This window comes from Scomber scombrus, chromosome 1 (genome assembly GCF_963691925.1).
Source record: "Scomber scombrus chromosome 1, fScoSco1.1, whole genome shotgun sequence".
Classification (NCBI taxonomy): domain Eukaryota; kingdom Metazoa; phylum Chordata; class Actinopteri; order Scombriformes; family Scombridae; genus Scomber; species Scomber scombrus.
The window spans coordinates 3,037,596-3,064,122 of record NC_084970.1 but is presented as its reverse complement, the minus strand read 5'-3'; the positions used below and the strand labels follow the sequence as shown (position 1 = coordinate 3,064,122).

Genomic DNA, 26,527 nt, shown 5'->3' with positions numbered 1-26,527 from the left:
ACTCATTTAACTCAGCGTTAAATAAATCAACATGTGGTGTATATGAAACTAAATATAATAGCCTACAAAAAATTCACATGCCAGCAGAAATATGCCTCTCAACTCAGTTTTATTTTTTTAAAGAAAAAAAGCTGGTCAACATACTGTAGGTTCACCATAGACATGTTGGGTAATCTATAGATATGTTGGGTAATATAAAGAGAAAATGAAAAGCCTACCCCAATACCCACATGTAAATCAGAAATGTAAATCAGTCAACAAAAAATGTAATAAAAAACCCAAAGAGGTAGACATATTCTAGATCGGTGTGTCTTCAACAACAATATTGGCATGTCATGACATGATTCATGCCTTTTTTTTAAAAAAATGTTTAATTAACATTTATATTATATAGGTCTTTTTTTAATAAAAAATATTTCATGTGCAGGTGGTCGAGTGGTTAGAGCACATGCCATATACGCTGCTAAATAAAGGCGTCCATGCCAACAAAATCTTAAAAAAAATTAAATAATTATATTTCATGTTATTGACCAAAATTGTAGTTTGTAAATTTAGTAGTTTAACTACAGAAAATGACCCAAAAAGTAGTTGAAATACTTGACGCAGCACAACATATGAATGTAGTTTAACTACCAGCAAGTCACTCTCTCGGTCACCTGACTGCAGCTGGATCTCTCTGACGGAGCTACCAAACTCAACTGTTTCTATCAAAGATAACGTGTTGTGTCAGGCTTTTATACAAGCTAATGGACGTTAACATTAGAGCTGGCCAGTTAGGTTACGTTACAAGGCTGTCAACTTTGGCTGCGCTGTTTCTTACCTTGCTCTACGTTGACTTTACTAGTTCCAGCTTCACCGTCACCACTTTTTTTTTTAAATATTTGTTTAGAAAATCTCTAAGGCCTGTATTTTCTTTTTCTTCTCTTCTTCTCTTTTCTTTACTTTTCTGAGCACCGGACTTGGGCTGACCGGACATTTTTAGCGTACTGAACTTCAAATGACAACATCAAATTTTGATCAGTGGCCAAACCATTTTTGTGTTGGGGGTGGGGGGGTTCTTGACCCCTATTTCAAGAGCGATTAGGAAGAAAAACAATTAAAAGCTTTTGTGTAACTCAAATATTACAATTTTTTTTCCACAAATAGGCCTATTTTGAAAAAATAATTCCATAAATTAATGTGGGGCCAGTTCTGGGCCCCCCCCCTATCCTGGGCCCGGGACAACAGACCCGTCTGTCCCCCCCCTATCGGCGGGCGTGGTGGCAAGGCACGACAGCTTTACTGTTTTTAATCCCAAATTTGTCACCCCCCCCCCACTAACCGTCTTGTTGTCTTCTCGACCAATCAACTCCTGGCTCAAAAGTGGTTTGACTGTTTATAAAGCTTAAGGTATAAATGACCACCCTGTTCTGTGTTAGACCTTTTTAGCCAACTGCATTCCAACTCATTACCACAGCCTTCACACTTATGTTTGGAATTCTGGTCAATAGGACTCATTTAAATGAAATTATTCCTCATTTTTGAGTTAAAAAAAGCAGAAAATGTTAATTATTCTAACTAGATTTAAGATCAGAGGAAAATATGTTTATGGATTATCACAGAATATCTCAAAATTGACCCGGTCTGGTTTATCTGTTTATAAAGCATAACGTATAAATTATACACTACACTACTTTTTCAAATTAATAGTCAGCAGACCTCAATTACATTACATTTTTGAGTAAAAAAAGAAAGAACAAACAAATTATGAATTATTTTGGTTATATTTCAGATCAGAGAAATATATGTTGGTGGATTATCACAGCCTGGTATATAGATAGATAGATAGATAGATAGATAGATAGATAGATAGATAGATAGATAGATAGATAGATAGATAGATAGATAGATAGATAGATAGATAGATAGATAGATAGATAGATTATGTTATTGTTAATGACAATGTTTATTCAGTTAACCATCTACCACAGATGTTCCAACTCATGTTCAACAGGTTTCATTGCAGAAAATAATCATCATTTCCTGTATGGCTGATATGGTTCTGAAGAGAATGAATGAAAAAAGAATACGTCCCTCTTTCATTAGTTTACAACCAAAAGTCTTCTTTCTTCAGTGTGTTGAAGATAGCACAAAGATTTCTTTAGAAGCCCTGAACTCGATCAAGACAACCTCAGAGATGGAGCAGTGGGTCCAGCCTCTGGCCCACTTCTGATTCATCAACACAGTTACACTCACATCCTTGCTGACAGTCCGCAGCAGAAGAGGAATAATCATCAAAATGAATAGTTTGAATAATAACAGGAGATTGTGGACTTGATTGAAAAAACAAGCAATGAATCACAATGCAGGATAAGGACAGGGAATCAGTGGTGGACTGGGACAATAATTCAGGCTGGGAATTTGACTCCATTTCAGGCCACTCTTTTCATACAGACCATCAGACCTCTAATTTCCTCTCAAGAGATGACATAATATTTGTTTTAATTTTAAAAAACAAAAACGATGAACTCATTTAATGTTGTTTTGTGTTTGGCCAAGTTTTTTTATACACAAATACAGAATACAAAAATGTCCCCCCCAATTTAGTTTTCTTTAGAAATGACTTCAAATTATACTTAAAATCTTTAAAACTTGTCAATGGATGATATATTATTTTTTAAGAGCTTCCTTGTGTTCCCTCTGAAGCTGATAATCTCACACACTGTCAGTTAAAAATTACCATGTTTGTTATTGTAATTGTACATGTATGTTTGGCCAAACAATCATTAAAATCAAACACAATAAATATCGAAATACTGGTAAACAAGGACGAGGTCAAATCCATTATCAGAAACACATGTATAGAGTCTGGCAGGAATATTGGTACAGTAAGGATACAGGAAGGCACCTTTATAATATAGGTTACAAACATAATTTTTAAATAGTAAAATACGGAGGAGGGACCAGAGGGAAGAAATGATCATAACTCAACTCAGGATAACTGATTATATTTTTTGGGGTTTAAAAAAATAATAACGGATCATTCTGTCCATCTTGTTCCACACTCCAGTCCAGTAGGTGGCGGTAAATGCATCTGTAAGCTGGTTGCTAACAGCCAATACAAATCAATAGTATAGGAAGAAGAAGAAGCAGAAGAAGCATCGTGTTTGCAGTATTGAGCGCTTCACAACATCTTGCTCCCGCTTAACGTTAACCCGGCAAAGTCTGTTGTAGATCTCGACATGGTGAAATTATCCGCGGAATTAATTGAGCAGGCTGCTCAATATACCAACCCTGTGAGAGACAGAGAGTTGGATTTACGAGGTTAGTTTTTTTTAATCTGCATTGTTGTGTTAAGTTATTCTGCAAAGACTTCACGCAGGCCTCACGCCTACTGCATTAAAACCAGGACAAATAAGTGTCTGTGCTGATACGAACACTAAGAAGTAATGTTATGTCCGGTTACAACATTTGTACCAGGTAGCTGTTATATTGTAACGTTATGTAACGTCTGAATACGACAAAACTGTGGCAACTAACTATTAGTGGATGTCGTGGTCATAGCTTTGCGAATCGAAGTGATGAGGGGACAATAACATATTGGGACTGCTGCTGTGGGTCATCACGGCTCAATGAGCGGAAATACTGGTAGTTTGAAGATCGGTGTGGCTATTTCAAAAAGAGAACCGGGTGCTAGTCGCTGTTAGCATAGCTTGCCAGTAAGGCTCCGGGAGACGGAAGCCATCGGCTGTGGTGAAGTTAGTTTGAGGTTGGATATTCGACAGATATTCATTATGGGTTCCACAGTGGTTTGTACCCTTCTTTCACTCAGTGCAAAGATAATGCTGTATGGTTTTGCTATATGGCACTAATCAGACACACCTCAACTTAATGGTGGTTTCCTGCACCTTCTATTTTATAAATAAATTAAAAAGAAATTCCAGTAGTTTCCTATGGGAAAGTCTCTTTTCTTCAATAGCTTCCATATTATATGACCCAGAGACCCCAAACCAATGCACAATGATTCTACTATGTGGGACCAACCAGACACACCTCAAATATTTGTCGTTCTTTTTTGCCATGGTGTCTTTTAACCGGCTGCAGGTTCAAGTTAGAGGAGGTAATGTTGACTCGCCTGCGGGACTTCCGTTGATTTCAAATGTCGAGATCGTGATATCATTTAGATCGATATTCGATTTACAATCGAGATCGTGACACCCCTACTAATGATATGTAACAAAATAAGAACCATGAACTACTGATATTTGATACAATTGTCCTCTAACTGAAAGACTTAATAGGACTTAGATGGCGCAAGCAGTTATACGAATAGAGATGTTCAGATACCATTTTTTCCCTCCCGATACCGATTCCAATACTTGTGCTGTGGGTATCGGCCGTTAATTTGGTGTTTTATTGAGAATTTGAGGGTTGTTAAATAAGTGTATATACATTTTCATGGTGCACTTATTTGCATTGTCAATTTGAAATAATGTTCTATTTTTGAATACAATTAAAATAACCCTAACCCCTTTTTTCCTGATTCATCGATTAATCGAAAAGATAATTGAACGATTATTAAAATAATCGTTAGCTGCAGCCCTAACTTATGTAGCGCTTTTCTAGTCATTTGACCACTCAGAGCACTTTTGCACTGCAAATCACATTCACCCATTCACACACTGATGTCAGGGGTTACCACACAGGGTACTACCCTGTTCATCAGGGTGAAGCTAACATTCATAAACCGTTGGTACAGCCATCAGGAGCAATTTGGAGTTAAGTAATTTGACAAAGGACACTTTTGGCCCTTTTCCACTATACAGTGGCACTACTCGACGTGGGTTTTTTTTGTGTTTCCACTAGGGATGGTACCTGGTACCTGGTACTGTTTTAGTACCTGCTCTGCCAAGGTTCCAAGAGAGCCGAGCCGATACTAAATGTGACGTCAACAGACTGCTGGCCACTGATTGGTCAGAGAGTCTTAACTGGAAGAGTCATGAGCCGTCCCACACAATAATCAAACTTTCTTGCTTTGTGTGTGACAAAAAGCCACATACAGCAGCAAGTACACCACTGCCTCCATGTCCTCCATTGTTTATGTGTTTGTGTCGCGTCTAAAACGAAGTCACAGCAGTTTCGCGCAGCCGTGCTATGACGACCCCGCCCACGTTGAGTAGGTACTATAGTAATGGAAAAGGTCGTTCCTGGTATCAAGTCGAGCCGAGTAGTACTAGAACTGTATAATGGAAAATCGCTATTTGAGGTGGGGATCAAACCGCTAATCTTCTGATTAGTGGACAACCCACTGTAGCTCCTGAGCACAACAAAGCTTTGAAAGCTTTTGAAAGCTCTATCCTTCACTGTGCCTTTTGAGGGTGTGACATTTTTCTTTTTTACTTAAACAAAGCAAACTGTTCAAAAAAACAATCTGTTAATGCATTTTATCACTTCCTCCTTTCATCTCACAGGTTATAAAATTCCAGTCCTTGAAAATCTTGGAGCTACTCTGGACCAGTTTGACACTATTGACTTCTCTGATAATGAAGTTAGAAAACTGGATGGTTTCCCTCTGCTCAAGAGACTCAAAACACTGCTAATGAACAACAATAGGATTTGGTAAGTTATAGCTGCAACATTCTTTAATGTCATGAATGGGAAAATACTGATCCAATTTTAAAGAAAAGAAAAATAATGTTGATGTTGCAGCATCAACTGAACCAAGGAGAATTTCAGTGCTGACAACAGGTGCAATAGAGAGGCAAAAGCAAGACGACCCCCAAAAAGGCTCCTTTCTGACTGATTGTTCTCTAATGTCCCTGTCACTATTGTGTGTGTGTGTGTGTGTGTGTGTGTGTGTGTGTGTGTGTGTGTGTGTGTGTGTGTGTGTGTGTGTGTGTGTGTGTGTGTGTGTGTGTGTGTGTGTGTGTGTGTGTGTGTGTATGTGTGTGTGCACACTATATATATATATATATAAAGGTTGTCCATAAAGTCTCTTTACAATTTAACACATTTATTACAAAAGCAAATGAATAGACAAATCTGTGGAAATGTAATCATTTAATAATTAAATGTATTATTATCATTTAATACACCTCTAAATGGGAACCCTTAGTTGCACGAAGCGCATCAAGACGGTACTCGACTTCTTGCCATGTTCGCTGTAGCATAGCCTCATCAATGTTGTCAATGGCATCAGTGATCTTTTGCTTCAGGTCGTTGATGTTTGTAAATTCTGGGAGAAGATTGACCATATAACAAAAATGAGCAAAATATTAGTTTGCACACAGCAGATTACTTTTAGAGAAGCACTGGGTTGGCATTAACAGCCTTTCTACAAAGCCACCTCTTGTGACTTCATAGCTCTATGCTGCTGGATGGGTTTTTTTGGCTGCATGTTTTTAACGTTATAAAATGTTTCTCCAGCCGTGTAGGTGAAAATCTGGAGCAGTCCCTGCCTTGTCTGACAGAACTGGTTCTCACAAACAACAACATTCTGGAGCTGGTGAGTATATTTCAGCAGCAGTACAAGAGAATCCTCTTAGGGCTGGGCGATAAAACGATAGACACGTAATCAATATCAATAAAAAATACGTTCGGTAGAAAGTTCGACAATTTCATTGAACTTCATTGGAAGAAAGGCGAAGCAAGGTTGGTTGCATGAACAAACTCACTCGCTTCCTGGTAACCTAGCAACGTATGGAGTGACATGCTAACAGTGGGGTGGGTCTTATACACGATGTGTCCTATTCACCAGTAAACATTTTTTTATTAAATTCCTTTTTTTCCCCTCATCAGTCTACACACAATACCCCATAATGAATGAATTTTTTTGCAAATGTATTTGTTAAAAATAAAAAACTGAAATATCACATGTAGGGAGACCGGGAATTGTTGTAACACTTTTTGACTCAGCTCCTATAACTTGTAGAATGTTTGTGGTAGGGCACTCAAATTTTGACACAAAGTACCCTCATTTGTCTACTACAAATCAATGTTTTTAACTTCTCCAACTATATCACAGAATTCATTATTTAATGTCAAATGCAAGGAGTGCTATTGTTACAACCTACCCCACTACCAGGGTATGTTGTAACACAACCTGGGGTTAATTGTAACAGTAAGATTGAAGAACTAAAAACTGAGACTACACCACAACATATGCATCTATATAAGTTTATTGTGCATGTGCCAACACTAAAGCATCTTCTTGTGCTTCACTAAGAACAAAAATAACTCATCACTGATGGCTAAATGAAGTACAGTGTCAGTGGTATGGATCCTAACATTAGAAGAGCTTTCTTATATTACATATTCTGATAATACCTGAAAATTACAGGAAGACGTTTGACAATTAAACAACAAACATGCACACAGTCTGTCTTAAATGATAAAACATGAACTTGAGTGTGTATCTGTGTGTGTTATCCATTTAATCAGAGTGACAGTCACAGTGAGGACAGATGTAAGTGGGTTTTCCAGGGGTGCAGTTTTCGTGGGCCTAGAACTTGCAATTTACACATCTGATCCACTTTTCTGTGGGTTTGGAATTTCCAAAGGGCTCCATGCACACAATAAAAAAAAAAAAAATCTCCTTCTGAGGTGTCCTCACCCATATCCTTGTTCTTCTTGGATCTCTTTTTGGGTGTCTTTCTCTCTGCATTATTTTGTTTGCGTTCCCTATTTCCAAATATGGCCATTTTCACATTCTTCTTACTACTCCTCTTCTTTTCTTCTTCCTCCAAGGCCTGCTTGACTGGTGTATCTGTATAGATGTCTGACTTTCTCCTTCTCCTTGTCGTACCAGTGGTCTTTCTTGGCCCTGCTTTGGGAAATGGTCTTACAGTTGAGGGACTGAACACTTTAGTTAAGGGCTCAGCAGGAGCAGAGGATGTCGAGCTGCCGAGGACACCTGAGACAGAGTGGAGGCCTCTGTAGCTGCAGAGGACACCTGGGGCAGGGTGGATGCTTCTGTAGTTGCAGAGGACATCTGAAGCAGGGTGGAGTCTTGCTGGGAAACTACAGCCAAGCCATTGAAGCTGGGTCTGGACGGTCAGTCACTTGGGAAGGTGCAAAGTCATGGTCCTGAAAAATGTCTGGGTTAAATGGCCGAATGCCTGTGGATCTGAATCCAGCCTGTGTGTTGCTAGGAGATGCAGCAGTGGGAAGAGCTGTTCTCATAAGTGATGGCACATCATAAATGGTCATCGTTTTGGCAGGATTCATCCTCATCCAGGCATGCCCAGCTGAGTTTACAGCCTTCTTCAGTGGACCGTAGACACTTCGATCTAGTGGTTGAAGTTTGTGTGAGCAATGTGGAGGTAGAGAGAGTAGCACAATTCCATTTGCCTTGCAGTAATTAACTGCTTTCATTGAAATGTGCGAGCTGTGATTGCCAAGCAGGAGTAACACCACCTTCTCTGGACTGACTTTAGTATGCTTGGCAAAGTGCTCCAGAAACAAGAGAAAATCATTTTCTTGCATCCACGTTGATCCATTGCCGCTCCCAACACTACCAGGTGGTCCAAGGTGTACGAAGAAATCCTTGTTGTACTTGCGAGGGAAAACAAAAAAGGGTGGGATGGAATTTCCCAGTGCTTGCGCTGCACATGCCACTGAGACCAAGGCACCTCTCTCAGCAGAAGTCATTGATCCAACCTGCTTCACTCCACGACGTGCAACTACCCGGTCTGGTGTCTGGACGGTGGTAACACCAGTCTCATCCAAAGCTATACCTCTCAATAACATCCCCAAGCTTCATGAAAAATCCCTCCATATTCGTACGGTTAAAGCTTGTAGCACGGGCCAAGCTAGTTGCCTGCGCACTTCTCATGGACAAGTTAGGAAGCCTTTTCGTAAAGCCTGAGAACCAATCAGGACCTGCCATGTTGTTCTCATCCCATGACTGGGGGTGTTTGATGTTGTACTCCACCGCAAGTTGATATGCAAACTTCCTGACCTAAAATAATGTAAAACTAGTTAGTCAGTTAGTTGTAACCTAAATACATATACATAAAGGAACTGATGCATACAGTAGTAACTAATTCCTTCTTGGGGCACACTAATCTGCACCTGTCAAATGCTCAGTAGGCCTACGTCATGTGGAGTGAGTCCATAGTACAAATCTGCTGCCTCAGTCAAGTAACCAGTCAACACCTCCTCTTGCTGTGCATCGAAGACTGCTGTGATAGCCCACACTGGGCAGCTTTCTTTAACCTTGTTCTCTGAGGTATTGCAATTTCTTGCAGTATCTGTAGTAGTAGTAGTAGTAGTCTTTGGCGACTGACCTCACTGTTTTTCCCGGCCTCACTTCATCTGATGCATATGTGCAGACACACCCCTATTCGTTTTCCTCACCCACTGTCTCTGCGTGTACACCTTTACTCAGTGCTTTGTTGAGGCACCCTTGGCAGCCATTAGAGTGTGTCCAACCAGTTCTCCAGAGTGGGAGAGTCCTCTCTACACCACTCTGGTATTTTGACCAGTTATCTGTACTCACTTTGCACATTTTCCCTTGTCAGGTTACACAAGTATAATGGTAGTTCATATCCCAGTATTTTTTTACCTCCAAGCCACATTCCCTCCTCAGACTCTGAAAGCTTTTAATTTTGCCCCTATCAATTATTGTACATAACGCTGTGATTCCCTTATTTATCCGTTGTTCAAAACTTCTATCCATTGCTCCTGGTTTAAATTTAGAGTCATAGGCCACACAAGTCAAAATTTAGATTTCCCTCTCCAAATTGTACTTCCTGACCACTGTAAACCAGATTTCCAGAGTGGATGTAGTGATTGGATCAAGCGTATTCTTATTTTTCTTAAACATATCCCTGTTTGCTACCACGCTTTGAACATGACATCCCTCTGTTTTTAATTCAATATCTTTCCATGCAGTATATTCAGAATCACACCAATACACCAAAGGTCGGATCTGTGCAGCGTAGTAATATTCTAGGAGGTTTGGTAGGGCTAACCCGCCTTTGTCTTTGGAGATCTGGAGAGTTGTGTACTTTATCCTTCCTATTATCCTTTATCTTACCCTACTAAAAATAATTAATTAATGTTGTGACTTGAGTTGCTATATATTGTTTAAAAATAAAAGACTGTTTTTAAATACAGACATTTCAAAATAACACATTTTAGAGCTGTAATCATAATACCGTGAAACCGTGATATTTTTGCCTGAGGTTATCATACCGTCAGAATCTCATACCGGCCCATGCATAGTGTGTACCTTTCCAAATCATGTCCAATCAATTGAATTTACTACAAGTGGACTCCAATCTAGTTGTAGAAACATGTCAAGGATGATCAGTGGTAACAGGATGTACCTGAACTCAATTTTGAGTGTCATAACAAAGGGTGTGAATACTAATGTACATGCAATATTTCAGTTTTAAATTTTTTATACATTTGCAAGAATTTCTAAAAAACCTCTTTCGCTTCGTCATTATGGGGTATTGTGTGTAGATTGATGAGAATTTTTTTTTTTTTAATCCATTTTGGAATAAGGATGTAACATAACAAAATGTGGGGGAAGTGAAGGGGTGTGAATACTTTCCAGATGCACTCTAGTGGTGGTGAAAAATTCATAATTGATAGAGTGACTGTTCTGTATTCAGTCTCTGGAGCTCTGAACCAAGTTTTCATCAGTTCTTGTATATGTCCAAAAGAGCTCCCAGGGGATTGTCCTATCATCCATGTTCCCTTTCATTCTGTTGAGCTTAGACTCATAAGACAGGGTCTCCACCATGGTCCTTCAGGTCTGGTGATACAGCTGTTTTCCAATGTCTTACTATAATTCTGGAGGCTATAACCAAACCCATCATAATAAAAAATATTCCTTTAGATACATTTGGTATTTGAGATCTATCTCCTAATAAACACACAGCAGAAGTCAGGGATTTGCTGCACCCGATCAGTTTTGTACATGTGTCTAAGCATAATTAAATAAAATAATAAAATATTTCCCTCGCCCGTGTCACCAAAAACTGAATAAGACCAGCCACATAATGATAGAACTTATTTCAGGGATGTTTTTATTGGGTTAAACGTCACTGATGTTATATTTCACTATATTTGAATGTTTTTCTGAATCATTGTTCTATTCATGTTTAGGGGGATTTAGATCCACTGGCCACAGTGAAGACATTGTCCCTTCTCAGGTATCACTGATCAGTACTCAAAAAAATAAGTTATTATTGACTTGAACTGTGCACCATTGAATTATGATCCTACATGTTTGTGATAATCCCTGACTTTCCAGTCTTTTGAGGAATCCAGTGACAAACAAGAAGCATTACAGGCTCTATGTCATCAGCAAAATCCCACAGATCCGTGTACTGGACTTTCAGAAGGTAAAGCTCAAGGTAAGTGCAAATGAGGTCCCAATAGACAGTTTTCTGAGTGACGTCACAGTGAGATGCACTTACATCTCAGTTTTGTCATGATCATGTGTTGCTGATCAATAATACTGTGTGTGTGTGTGTGTGTGTGTGTGTGTGTGTGTGTGTGTGTGTGTGTGTGTGTGTGTGTGTGTGTGTGTGTGTGTGTGTGTGTGTGACATGAAATGGGAAAGGTGAGCTACATGTGGGAAACTGTAATGACAACAAAAAATCATTTAACAAATTGAAATGTACACAGTAAGCAGATGAAGAAACAATACATCATTTTCACTGCTGAAAATATCCGCTGCCGTTAATCTGATCTAGAGCAGGTAAACTGTTCAGCATAAGTTCCCATGGTAAAAAGTGACCCACCGTCATAGTTCTGAAAACCCAAAGTTAAACCTGAAATGACCTCGCTAACTCCAAAAACCTGCTTTGTAGTACACTCCCCAGCAATTGTGGGCGAAGAGACGGGGAGTGGAAATGGAGAAACAAAAACGATGGGTTGATGCTTCATTATGTTATTGGAGATCTGAAAAAAGTTGGTCAACTTAACTTTGATTTGTAGTGCATCACACTCATCATGCAGCAACAAGTTACGGGCTTAAAAGCTTAATTTCATAACAATATGTTTAACTCTTTTGCACAGGAGCTGATGCCCTGTTAAACATTCAAAGTAGTTCTGGTGAACTGTGCATTTTCCTACCTGGCCTTGGATGAAATCTCAGTCTGTATGATTTAGAGTTTTCACTTTAACTGTGTTATTATGTCATAGGAACGCCAGGAGGCAGAGAAAATGTTCAAGGGCAAACGAGGTGCTCAACTTGCAAAGGATATTGCCAAGCGAACAAAAACGTAAGATGAAAGTCTGTGTTAGACAGCAGCTCCTCAGAACCGCTGCATCCTGATTGATGAAACACAACCTGTGATAAAAAAGAATGTTTTTGGACATCATCAAAATTCCCAAAAAATCTGAAACTTTTTTTTTTAATTCAAGGAAATCCTTTTTTTTTTTTAAAGAGAAAAAAAGAATCCGCACCAAAAGCATGTAATTTGTTTTGTTGCCCAGCAAATGCAAGCACAAACATACCTTGCTTGGTGGAAGTGATAAATCTTACACCAGAAACATTCACCTCAGTGTTGTTCAGGACTGCTGTCTTTGTATCAGTTTATTTGACCCAAGAAAAGATACTACACTGGTTGAGAGGTCAGAGAAGTCCATGTGTGTCCAAGAGTTCTCTAACTAGGGTATGTTCTTTTCAGATTCACTCCTGGAGTGCCGGTGCAGCTTGAGAAGAAGAGGACGGGGCCATCTCAAGCAGATGTGGATGCTATCAAGGTTTTTTTTGTTTTTTTCTCAGACATCCATACAATCAAAATTGTGTTTGCAACCAATGGATTTTCCTCTGATAGTCATTAGAAAGAATGCAGATTTTAAGACACTTTCACATTAGCGTTACTTTTCAGACCCCTTGATCTTTCTTGGTAATCCAGACTTGTGTTCAGGATGACCTTTGACCTCTTCACAGTAGATGCTGTTAGCAATCTGGTGCTCACATACAGCTGATGACATTTATGTGTGTTTTTGTATTTCAGAATGCAATTGCTAATGCCTCCTCGTTGGCAGAGGTGGAGAGGTTGAAAGGGATGCTGCAGGCAGGTCAAATCCCTGGCCGAGAACTCAGACAAGGTCAGTGCTGAAGAGATACTGTTCTAGAACTCTACTGTTGAAGCTGATGAATTTTAGAGGGTCAATGTAACTTATAAATCTTTAAATCTGGTTATGGCAGCTGGCAGGTTAGCTGAGACAGCAATATAGCCAATCACAGTATTGGTTTCTGAAAAGTAATTGTCCATAGTAGTAGTTTTAAATGTTTCGTGGTAAAAAGAAGAAATCAACTATATATTGATCTATTAACAACTATAGTGTGTGATTCTGTACTCACCCATTCTCACACACACTCATGTCTGCAGTTCAGTATCATGTCCAAGGACCCTTTTACACTAGGGATTGGACCCCACTGACCTTAGGGTTGGTGGATGACTCACTCTACCTCCTGATCCACAGCCTCTCATCATTATTAGCCGTTTCCAAAAAAGCAAATCAAACTTTTCAGCGATGAAGGCACATGTCAAGTCACCATCGAAATACTTTTAAAGACTGTTTAAGAGGTATTTTACTCTAAAGTTATACACAGTTTGAGGTGTGAGGTGATCTGTCTTCAATTTTCAAGCAAGTGACTAAACTTAGACAGGCTGGTTTGGCTGTTCAACCAAGTAGTTAGAAGTTAAACTGCTCAGTTTTCAGTGTTGTGTGCTACCTATGCTATACAGGTCCAGCTGAGATGGTGGAGGAGGAGGAGGAAGAGGAGGAGGAAGAAGAGGAAGAGGGCAACACTGCACAGATGGAGGCACACGTGGGTGGAGGTGCTGTAGAGGAAATGGATGATGGAAATGAAGAGGGTGATGAAGATATGGATGAAGAGCCACATGTTAATGGCTCCTGAGTACCCTGAAAGCATGTTGTTTTTTCCATGTTGTAGATTTCTTTAGGTTGAACATTTACAAGGGTGATTTTTTTTAGTACAATGACATACATTAAACTGATTTCTCATATTCTTGTGTGGGACCAGTTTCTTTAAGCAGGTAGCTGATATTCACAGCTGAATGCAGTCCACATGGGTATATGGTCTGTAAAGGGTCCTGTGTTTTGAATGGGTGTTACTGCTATTTAGTGTTTCACTGTAGAGTTGGGGGAGCCACAAGAGATTGACCTCTTTTAAAAAAAAAAAACAGTCAAATTCAACCCAAGATATCCTGACTGAGCCTCCTTGGTATTGGTCATACTCCATAATATACTGAATCCTACATTTTCAATAATGCAACCAATAGCTTAATTTCTTCTGATGCTTGCCTGGTCAAATACGCACCCATGCAAATTCCATGCACCAATTTCCAACAAACTCCTTGTTAGTGTCCAGGCTTGAGGTGAGATGACTGTGTAGACCTCTTTGTGGCATCGTCATGTTTATTTTCTGACTGTCAAAGCTGAGGGTAATATTGTGTGTATCCCAAAGATTCCATTTGTAATGTTTGAATCAAAACAGTCATCAGTTTCTATTGGAAGAATATATATATATATATATATATATTTTTTTTTTAAGATAAACTGCTTTTATGATTATGCTGTTTTCATAGGAGTTGCCTATCAAACTATCACAAAGTGATTTTTTTTTGTTGTTTTTTTTAAGTAAAGAATTTTTATGCAATCCAACTTCCAATCCAACTTTATTTGTTAAGCACTTTAAAACAACCACAGTGGACCAAAGTGCTGTACAGAAGAAAAGGCATAGCAGCTCGCATTAAGCATAGAATTGCATATGGAATAAAATAAATGTAAGACTTAAAACATGATTTAAAAATAACAGGCATACAATAAAAACAATCAAATCAATGTCTCACAAGGTGTCAAAGGCCAAGGAGAAGAAATTGGTTTTAAGAGGCCTGTCTAATGTGCAGAGACAGATCGTTCCATAATTTTGGAGCCCCACAAGCAAAGGCACAGTCCCCTCTGAGCTTCCGCTCACTCAGTGCCTAAAAAAAACCTCGAGAATATTGTGCTCTTCCAGAAAGGCCCTTAATTGAGTGTGAACTATCTTCTCGAGGATTTTTGAAAGAAAGGCAGTTTGGAGATAGGCCTGAAATTAGCAAGAACTGCAGGATCTAGACCAGGGGCAGTTGTAGGATCAGAACTTAATGGTGTGATCAGACCAAAAGCGTCTGACGTGAATTGAGCAGCAAGTCTACATAGAAAATCAATGTAAATGGCGCGATAACACGAGATTTCATATCAGGCGGCGCGAATGAAGCGTCGTGAATAAAGTTGGAAAAATTGAACTTTTCCGGTGACATCCAATCAGCAGCGAGTTTCTCCTGACGTCACAAGCGCGAATGAAGCGATGATCCAAAAATTGATATTTATGATCAAGCGGCGCGATTCAAGCTTTTTTTTTTCACGTCAGACGCTTTTGGTGTGAACGCAGCTTAAGGAGGCTCAGCTCCTAATGAGAACTTGACATTCAATTCCCTTCAAGTGTTAAAAACAACAACAATAATAAATCAGTGTTTCCTAAAGAATTTCGAGAGCCTATGGTGGCGTCAGTTGTTGGGTGTGTGAAAGGTGCTATATAAATAAGACTGATTATTAATAATGTCATGGATAATAAAAGGGAGATATTTAATAATAAATTATGCACAGTGTGATCTAAATCTGTTGCCAAATTGGACGAGTGTGAAAGTACTACAGCAATTATTTCACAACTTACAACATAGGTTTATATAGTTTTGCACACAAGTTTTAAAAATGTCTCTAGAGGACTGATATTTGACAGATGTAAGAATTATAATGCACTCAATAAATATTCATTAATTTTGTACTTTGTTTTCTGAGCCTGTCATGTCGTCAATGTTTCAACGCAGTCGCTCTTAGCCGCTTAGTATATATGAATAAACCTGTTTGAAACACACACGCACGCAAAAATTGTAAAATGATCTATAGGAGTATAGGCCAAAAGTTGAATTCTAGAAATTGAGATAAATACAGCAACCTGATTGGCTGAGCTCGACATGATCCTGAGTTCGACATGATCGCTGACCGCAGCCGCGGATGGCTATTGGTCGAAAGTGTGAGTAAATGGGACAGAGAAGAAGTTTTTTTGGGGGGTTTCGGGACAGAGAAGAAGTACATGACGGAGGGGCAAGGATAACACACAAATTCGTGAAGCGTTCAAAATAGCAAAAAAAAAAAAAAAAAAACTACAATAAAACCTCCTAAAAGCTAAACACACGTTTCCTGTCATCATTGTTTCTGTGGATGAAAACACTTTGTTTGTGTCTGTATGTGTCAGTAGCAGTACAGCAGCCAGTTGGAGACATATTAAGCATTACACAGTCACTTCAAATCTGAAATTTCACCTAAACTCACCATTTCCTCAACAAACAAAACTCAACAATACATCTTTTAATGCGTTACACAACTTCTCACATGTTAAAAGAAAGTCATTAACTGAAATATACAACATTAATAACACACATTAACAGCTCATCTTGCTGCGGACAGTTTAAAAGCTCATAAAAATCAGGAGTGAGCTGAAGATGGTGAAACTCAGAAGTATAGAAACCAGCTGCAGTTGCTCCAATCCGCCACTGAGTGTCGCTGTCCGGCCGCTCTGTAGGAGGCGTTCAGGGACGCTGCTGAAGCGCCGGAGACAAGAGGTTCTTATTTCGTTTATTCACGTATTATTATATAAAGCAGAATATATATACAAGGCCCCGAGGACTCGAGCGATTTGATGTGTGAGTCTTAGCCATATACTGTATATACTCAACATATCTGGTCTGAATCATTGTCTTTGGTCTGCACACTCAGGTTTCCCACAGTAATTAAATGCAGCACGAGGACAACACGTCATCCTAAATGTTGCTCAGCGTTTTGAGTTTAGCTAGCATGTTAGCTAGCACCATAGGAAGTATAACCCGAAACGATAAGTGATTTAAGAGCCGGGTTGGATACTCATCACTGCGGATACGCGTTTCTGTGAAATGGATGAGGTGGAGATTACAGATGTTGATGACTTGCCTCAGATGGAGAAGGCGCCCATTAAAAACCAGGATCTGAATTTCCTTAGCTTCTCTGGTAAATTGGCCTGGTAACACGTCTCATATATGTTTATGTTGGAGTACGCTAGTTTATAGTTACGCTAATAGGAAAAGAGTATCATGACTTGATGGACATTTAGCTGGCAATGAGAAACCAAACATTAACGTGCTAGTAGTTAGCACTGTTTGTTTTGAAATACAGTCACCAGCAGGTTGAGATTAGCCAGCGGCTGCATTGTGATCACAGATGTTTTACAGTATCCTATTATACATCCCTGACTGTGATACACATCTTCTTTTCTTGTCAGCATGGTAAAGTCAGCAGTTTTAGCAAACAGAGGCTCAACAGTTCAAAAATTGTTCTAACACCCCTACCCTTAAACAAATGACTAGTTTACCCACAAAGTACCCACATCTACAGTTCAACGCGTCACTAATATATCACATGAGCGTGCACTGGGATAAATGATCACCATACTTTTTTATTGATTGTAATGCATTTTACCTAGCACTTCAAATGGGATGAATGCTACTTACCAAAGTCATAACGCAAAGGTACAGCAGCTACATCAATTAGTATATTTCTTTCCTCAGTTTTAATGCAGTCTGATTTATAAACTGGGTATAAACATTGTCAAAGTCAAATACAATGACTTTAAAAAAAGAAACATTGTAGTCAGAAATGAAGTGTTTGCTCATTTCCCCATTTCCCCTCACAGCAGGAGATCTTTTATCTGAGTATGGATGGTACCTGCTGGCTGTGACTGTGCTCATCTACCTGCTTATCCAGCACCTGAGCAAGAGGAGATCCAGAGTCCCCTCCAGCCCCCCTGCACAAACACCTCAAGGTCAGCATCAGCATGACCAATACAATAATAACACTACAATGTTTTAGTTTTTTTTGCTGTATACTTTGTAATGTTTTTTTTTTTTTTTTTTAAAGAGCCAAATAGCTTCATTGGATATAGAGTATGTAACAGCTAACCCCTGTGGCACCAGTTACTGTACGTTCAGACCAAAAGCGTCAAAAGCGGACAGTACGCCAAAGCCACCCTGTCTGTCCCGCTGAAGTCGCTTTTGTCGCCTTTGTCGCACTTTCGTTCTTGCTTCTCAATTTAAAGGGGCCGCACGTCACTCGCATAAAAAGCCCGCCGTGCAACAACTGCTGTAGCACAGCTCATTCATTTACGGGGATCGACATGGATGAGAGAGAGATCGTTGCTTTTGGTGCTTTATACTGTAGGACTGATATGTTGATAAGTCTGCAGCCTGTGAGATGCTGCACAGAGCACAGTGCCATTACGCACAGCCTCACTGTTTATTAAATCAGCTGATGACACCAGGCTGCTGCAGTATAACCACACACACCACTCATCAGACTGGTTGTAAAAAAAGTAACTTGCATTGCTTGTCAAATGCGCCGTTATAATAGCAATCTGTGACAGCGCTTCTGGATATTAGAGGGAATGGGAGATGACACTCACCACACTCATTAACAGATGAATACAGATGTTTTAACTACAGATGTGCATATACTTTTCTTCTTGATAAGTGGCAGCGGAGTGTCTTTCCTCCAGAAGCAGACGTGGTTCTGAGACCCATTCTCCTACCTACTACAACTTCATTAAAAAAGTTAAGCTTCAAGCTGTTGCAACATATTAAATATCATTCGACCCACTTGACCAAGGGACGTCAGCAGATCTAGACATTCCCATTGGTTATTGCATGGCTATCCGCTTTGTGCGCTCTGGCGCGTCATAAAAAGTTAAAACCTTTTTTTTTTTAAATTTCCCGCCTTGTCCGCTCGGCTATGCCTTTTCCACTCAATCCGCTTTGTCCGCCTGGCTCCCAATAGAAAGTGAATGACTTCTGCACGCTTTGTACGCTTTTGGTCTGAACGTACAGTTAGAAAGTAGTAGTTCATGTGAAGTAATTCCTGGATTGTTCAAAGTAACTGGGACACTGTTTCTGTGAAGAGATAAAAATAGAGATGTACGATAATATTGGTATGTCATCAGTATCGGCTGATAAAGGCTTTAAAATGAAATATCGGCATTGGCCCAAAAGGACCCTTTCTGCCAATATAATAAAACAATTCATTGTCCCCTGTGGTGGGAAGAGGAGCTGCTGTGGTCAGCTGCACAGATAGGAACACCTTGGCTGACAGGATGTACCACCTTGCTTGAAAATAATTCTTCTTTTTGGTTTATACTGGTGGTTGGCAACCAGTGTATTAGGACATCAGTGCATATACGTGCAAACATGCAAATGTGCAGGTCAGTGGTAATTTAATTGACGAATAGTTTTCATCATAGTTTTCGTCAACTACCAAACAATATCTAAATAAAAACGAAAGCACGAGGACCGAAACACTTTCGTCAACGAATAAAAACAAGACGAAAATGTTTGCCAGACACGAGATCCAATCAGAAGGTAGAGATAAGGAGCACCTCGGTGGTCGAGTGGTTAGAGCGCATGCCATGTAATCGCAGCGTCCCAAGTGCTCAAACAACATGTTGCTGCTTGGACGTCCCTGAATTGTTAAAGTAATATTAAATTATAAATAATAATTTAAAAAAAAACAACTACATGTTAATGTCTGATAGCTTTAACAAAATAACATACACATGTATGATACACAAAAAGAGGGATTTTCTGTTGAATAATAATATAATAAATAAAATCCACAGTCCCCATACTGCAAGAATGCATTCCAAAGTTCAGTTGAGGCCTCAAATTCAGTGGGTGTCTTCCTCCATGTAGTCATATGCAGGTGAATTGATTTCTCCTGGTAACAAGCTTACATGTATACCTCAACATATCTGTCTGACTGAGCTGTGTCTACAGTACTAACTAATGATTATTTTCACATTTATAATCTATTTTCAACAATAATCTGTTGATTAGTTTTTTCAAATTGCAGTTTTTTTTTCAATTGCTTAAGCATGTTTTTTGGAATACTGCTGCAGTTCTTGAAATACTAATTATTTTGTCCATTTCTTTGAGATTTACATACATTGACCCAAAAGAAAAGACAAATATTCTCTACGGCCAATTGAACAAAGTCTGGTATGTTCATACACATCACATACAGGAGTGAGCTCTTGTCCCTCTGTGATGTCTGTCTGATCCATGTCCAGAAACTATGGAACCTATGTAAAACTCATTTTCACCCTCTGAGTGTAAATGTGTTTTGATCATCGTTTTTAAATGTCTTTATTAAGATGCCGTGTTAGTGGCAAGAAGACAAGAGGGCATGGAAGCAGCTCGGCGAAAGATGCAGGAGGACCTTGACACCAAAGCAGCCATCTTCAGAGAAAAGCAGGCACAGGTGCAGTACTGAAGCAGAATGTTTTTACATTATCAGGAAGATGATTGTCTATCCATGATACCTGAACTTAATGTGTACTGTGTTTGGTGAGCAGCAAGAACAAGAGAAGAGGAGGCAGAAAATAGAGATATGGGAGAGTATGCAACTGGGAAAGAGTCACAAAGGAACCACAAAACATCCTCAGGTGAGTTTCTTCAAATCATTTCAAGTTCTCCATCCACACACAACACCAAAATAATAGAAAAATGCGATTCCTTCTCCATACCTCTCTTTGAGTTTGTGAACGACAAAATTGGGCATCACTGCCAGGAATGTAATGATAAAGTCAGCTCCCATAACAGTTTCATTCATGATATGGGGACCAAATTTCAACGCATTCATGACAACTTGAATTTGCCACTTGAACGTTTTTCATGTGAACCTACATAGCTGGATAACATCACTTGGTGTGTCTTTGATCACTGTTGTCACTGTGGAAATCTCTGTTATTAGATGATTATGCCAGTATAGCCAGCAAGTGTCAAATATGTCCACATTGGTGTGGACATGATCTCAGTTCCTTACTGCAATGTCTGATAAATGCATTTCACTGCAGACCACTGAAGAGACCAGTTCATCAACAGCTGCGTCAAAACCAAAGACGGACAAGAAGTCACTACGCAGTGCTGGTATGTACTTCACAGGACCGGAGCTGAATCATTGACTGCTTTAAATATTCAGTGGGTTGGAGGTTCATTTGGATGTTAAGACAAATTGTTCAAGTCTGCCCTAAAACAACAGTCAGGTGTCCAATTAACATTAAACCGATTTTGTTTGGCTGTAATCATTCCTCTTGTTCATACTGACCTTTAGAAGATCCCTTCATAATGCACTTACAATTTAAGTGATGGGGGCCAAAATCTGCAGTCCTACTTCTGTGCTAACATAAATTTAAAAATTCATCTACGGTTAACATAATGCTTCAGACTGTGGATTTTGGCCCCCATCACTTCCACTGAAAGCACATTTGAAGGGGAGCCAATATGAACAGGGGGAATTATTGCATTGAAGGAAAACCTATTTCAGTGTTCATATGTAGACGCCTAACTGAAAACTTGCGAACCCATCCTTTAATTGTGTACCGCTAGTTTTTTTGTATTTTTAAAAGTACCTGATATTCCCTCTCATAATGTACCTGGAATTATAAGAGGTATAGCCTTAACCCCAGTATTTCATTACCCTCTCTAGTTAAACATTTCAAGCTTGTTTCACATTTGAAACATTTGACTACACCCAGCATCACTGATCATAGTCTTTACTTCTTGTGGAGTTTTCACATTAAAGGCTTTCCAACAACAGCAGGGAGAGTGTGTGTGTGTGTGTGTGTCCTGTAGCAGCATTCTACATTCTGTTCTTCTGTGTGTGTGTGTGTTTCAGACTACAATCCTCTGACTGGACAGGGAGGCTCTTGTTCCTGGAGACCTGGCAGGAGGGGGCCGTCATCTGGTGGATGAGGTTAAAGAAATTCAGAGTCATTGGTCTGAATGACCTTTAACCTCTGAAATCCTTAAGTGCACACTGACTGACTGAATCAAGCTGACAATGTCATCAAGCCTACACATTAAGATTGTTTTAAATTTTATCCACTGATCAGTTATATAATAATGCCGGTATACATTATTAATAGTGTATACCTGCTATCCTGTTTGATTTTCTATTCTGTTGTTTACTGTCGAATCTCCTGGCTGCATCGTCATTAAGCATGCTGCCCAGGGCTCAATGTATTGTGGCATTGAAAGCTTGTAATGAAGCCCTTCCTGTAAATGGTACCTAACCAGTAGGTTTGGCTGATAAATTTCACAGTCAGTGCATTTTGTCTAATATATTTTTATTTTTTCAATGTGTACCTTCATACCTTTAGAGTTGATGTAACAACAGCAGTTGTAGCTAGTGGAAAAATGGTTAATTACAAGGAATATGTTTTCATCTGTCAAAATGTAAAGAGAATATCATCTACACCGTCACACACAATAAAGTTACTGAATTTGTCCAACTGGGAGTCCAATGCTTTTGTAGCTGTCTTTAGTAATTAATGAAATGACACAGTGATGAATACAGTAGTGGTAGCAGCGTTAAGCATAATGGATTGTGATGGTTATTTTTCTGTTGCTAAAGCAGAAACGAGCTCTGCTGTGGTACAAGAATACAATTCATAGTTTTAGCAATTGTTTTTGTTTGTATTGTGCTTTTTATGAATTTGTTACTTAAACAGTGAGATGTCACATATAAGATACATAGACACACATTAAATGTGCATAATACATTCTCTTAAACATCCTCTTAATATTTGATTGGACGAGGGCACTGTTCCAGTAACCCAAACTTGAGTCTTATGGCTGGCATTTATTTGCTATTAACTACAACTGGGGGGTATTTCAGATAGGAGGTTCAACAAACTGAGTCTAACCCTGAACTCTGAGATGGAAAACTCTTGAGTATCCAGTTCCAGTTCCAGTTCCCGATACCTCGATTCACCATGGCAACTACTGAGAAAAAAAGCTTGAGTTACCGCACTGGAACTGGAGCTCCCCCTGCAGGCCTCTGGCGAATATGATCATATATTTCACAAAAAGTAACACCACTGCAGACGCTAAGGAGAGAGAAGCGGCATGGGAGAAAACTGCTGCCTGAGTCAATGCCTAAGTTTTAATGCACCACTCCACTGACTTAACTTACCTCACTTAAAATTATAGCATACAGGTGAAAAAGTGGTGTAATGTATTTGGAAGCAGCTAAAAATGAAATAAAGTAAGGCACATTTTGCTGGGCTATGATTGTACCTCGCTTTGATTTTATTCATAGTTGACGTAGGCTATTAAACAAAGTAAATTCATTCGGTGGCTATTTCAACATAGTAAATTAAACCCCCAACAGAAAGCTGTTTAACACATATATCCTCTCATCTAATATCCTGCTTAGTAGATTAACATTTTACACAATTTTAACACTTTTATTCAACACAATTATTATTATACATATTGGAGTCATTGATTATAAGACTAACGTGACGATGTGTACATGAATATTACATAAAATACTTTACAAAAATAAGATTAACAAGAAGGCAGATATGGCCGGACAATGTTAAGAAATGATTGAGTGTAATGAACAGTGATACCGTTCTAACAGAGATATTCATCTCAGAATGAAAGCACATCCAGTTGAGCCCTGAATACATCTCCCGACATAAGGCATTGCCAATTAATTCTGCCTTGATATCTATCGGATTGCGAAGAAACGGACAACCCATGTCCGTCAGCTTGCTTCAGGTGGGAGGAGACAGGTAGAAACTCAGGGTTTCTTAAAGAAAACTTATGTTCTTATGTTCAGAGTCAGTTACCATGGTGACTGACTCAAAGTTTCAGTTACCTCTCTTTCTGGAACGGATAACACAGAGTTTCCGTCATCTCAGGGTTAACTTACTCTGAGTTTTCCACATAACCCGCTTTCTGGAATAACCCCCCTGGAAAGGCTCTACAAGAAAACACACCTCACAGTTCACCTTCAAGCCTACACTGACTTCCTCCAAGAGTACAAAGACGCCCCAGTCCACCTCCAACTCTCACATTATTAACTCTGGCTCCATTAACCCCAAGGCTCTCTTCTCCACCATCAACAAACTCCTCTCCCCCCTCGATAACATTTTCAACTCATTCACAGCGGACCAATGCAACTCTTTTCTCTCCTTTTTTCAAAACAAAATTGACTCCATCCACAGCAGCTTATCCACCTTACCTGCTCCTCCTTCCTCCCCCTCTCCTCCCCCCATTCCTCTCAACATTCTCCTTCTGGCTCATTTCTCTCGTCTCCCCCTTGGAACTGTCCAAGCACATCACCGGAAAAAATAATTATTCATCCTGCCTGGACCCCATCGCAACTGCCCCCCTGTCATCTCCCCTCTCATCACCAAGATCATCAACACATCTCTCAGTACTGGCTCTGTCCCCCTACCTCTCAATCTTGCCTCTGTTACACCCATCCTCAAGAAACCTGGACTTGATCCCAATTTCAAAATAATTATCAGCCCATCTCCAACCTCCCCTTCATATCAAAAACTCTTGAACGTGTTGTTGCTGGCCAGCAGAAAACTCATCTCACCTCCAATAACCTGTATGAAACTTTTCAGTCTGGATTCCTCACCAAACACAGCACAGAAACAGCCCTCCTCAAAGTCACTAATGATCTCCTCCTCTCCTTGGATTCTGGACAGCTTAATCTCTTCATCTTCCTCCACCTCTCTGCAGCGTTTGATACCATTAACCACTCCATCTTCCTTTCCCGTCTCCAACCCCCCCTCAACATTACTGACACCACCCTCACCTGGTTTAAATCTTATCTCACTGACCAACAACAATTCATCAAGATCAATAACTGCACCTACTCCACCGCCCCCTGTCCCACAGCGTCCCTCAAGGGTAGGTGATTGGTCCTCTCCTCTTCATCCTTACCTCCTTCCCCTCAGTGACATCAACAACAACCTCCATTTCCACTGTTATGCTGATGACATTCAACTTTACATCTCCACCAAATCTATCTCCTGTACCACCTACACCTCTCTCATCAACTGTCTGACCGAAATTAAACTGTTGATGCAAAAAAACCTTTCTCAAACTCAACTGTGACAAATACCAACTCATCATTATTGGCCCAAAATCTCACACAGTCCCCCCACCTCTCCATCACCATTGATAACTCCACGCTGTCTCCCTCTCCTCACATCCGCAACCTTGGCGTGATATTTGACACTAACCTCACATTCGAACCCCACATCAATCAGATAACCAAAACTGCATTCTTCCACCTCCGCAACATTGCCCATATCTCTCTTTTTCAGCTGCTGAAACCTTCATTCACACCTTTGTCACTTCCTGCCTAGACTATTGTAATAATATTCTCTGTGGTTCCACCTCCAAAGCCCTCAATAAACTCCAGTTGTTGTTGGGGCCTTCAGGCCTAGCACATGGTCGTCTCTTTGTCTGGTCTGGACTACATGTAACCTTTGAAGCCTAAAGGGGCTTTTCCACTATACAGTTCTAGCACTACTTGGCTCGACTCGACTCTACTTGGTTTTTTTTGCGTTTCCATTAGGGATAGTACCTGGTACCTGGTACTTTTTTAGTACCTGCTCTGGCAAGATTCCAAGCGAGCCGAGCCGATACTAAATGAGACGTTAACAGACTGCTGGCCACTGATTGGTCAGAGAGTCGTCAGTGGAAGAGTCATGAGCCGTCCCACACAAGAATCAAACCCTGCATTTTTAAATACCGGCAACAGTGTTACAGCAATTCGGCTCTCTTGCTTTGTGTGTGACAAAAAGCCTCATACAGCAGCAAGTACACCATCGCCTCCAAGTTCTTCATTGTTTATGTGTTTGTGTTGCGTATAAAACGAAGTCACAGCAGTTTCGCGCAGCGTGCTATGACGACCACGTTGAGTTGGTACTTTAATGGAAAAGGTCGTTCCTGGTACCAAACCGAGCCGAGTAGTGCTAGAACTGTATAGTGTAAAAGCGCCATATGTGATTTCCCCACGAAGAGCTTGTGGATGTTTTTCCCATGAATAGCTGACTGATTTTCCTCTGAGAGAAAGCTGGAAATCTATCGGACATTATAAACGGACAGTACTCTGATTACTCAATTTCACTTTATTATGGCACAGACGTTTCGTATGAAGGACAAAAAATGACATAACAATAAATAAATAAATACACATATAAATATATAAATGCATTAATAAATACATATTTTTTAGTCATGAAAAAGGCTATTTTTACATTTCTACATGTATTTATGTATTAATGTATTTATTTATTTGTGTATTTATACATTTATGTATTTATTTATTTCTACATTTATTTATTTATATATTTATTTATACATTTATTTATTTATATATTTATTTATTTTTACATTTATTTATTTCTTCCTACATTTATTTCTGTATTTCTACATTTCCACATTTATTTATTTCTGTATTTCTGTCTACTTATGTTAATAAGGTGGGCGTTTCTATCATTAGTCTTAAGCACGATTGGTTTGAATGGTGTGTGTGTTACTATCTACTACTACTGCCTGGACTGGAGTGATAGCTACACGAAACTTTTCGCTGTAGACCTAAGTGCCAGACATCCCAA

General features: G+C 39.6%; 2 protein-coding genes across 3 annotated transcripts; both read left to right on the top strand.

Annotated features, from left to right (window-relative positions):
* The first annotated feature begins 3,128 nt into the window (after window positions 1-3,128).
* Window positions 3,129-13,982, top strand: snrpa1 (small nuclear ribonucleoprotein polypeptide A'). The gene is made up of 9 exons (XM_062419352.1): window positions 3,129-3,303; window positions 5,451-5,598; window positions 6,406-6,484; window positions 11,098-11,144; window positions 11,246-11,348; window positions 12,142-12,221; window positions 12,630-12,705; window positions 12,963-13,056; window positions 13,701-13,982. The coding sequence occupies exons 1-9, from the start codon at window positions 3,222-3,224 to the stop codon at window positions 13,871-13,873; spliced, it is 882 nt and encodes a 293-aa protein (XP_062275336.1). The 5' UTR covers window positions 3,129-3,221; the 3' UTR covers window positions 13,874-13,982.
* A 2,847-nt stretch (window positions 13,983-16,829) lies between these two features.
* selenos (selenoprotein S) lies at window positions 16,830-22,387 on the top strand. 2 transcript variants are annotated; one of them, XM_062419827.1, is made up of 6 exons: window positions 16,830-17,061; window positions 17,747-17,872; window positions 20,249-20,355; window positions 20,450-20,539; window positions 20,951-21,023; window positions 21,772-22,387. In XM_062419827.1, the coding sequence occupies exons 1-6, from the start codon at window positions 16,968-16,970 to the stop codon at window positions 21,846-21,848; spliced, it is 567 nt and encodes a 188-aa protein (XP_062275811.1). In that variant the 5' UTR covers window positions 16,830-16,967; the 3' UTR covers window positions 21,849-22,387. The 2 variants fall into 2 exon arrangements, with proteins under 2 accessions (XP_062275811.1, XP_062275802.1); XM_062419818.1 differs by having other exon boundaries at window positions 16,834-17,061; window positions 17,744-17,872.
* Window positions 22,388-26,527: the final 4,140 nt, after the last annotated feature.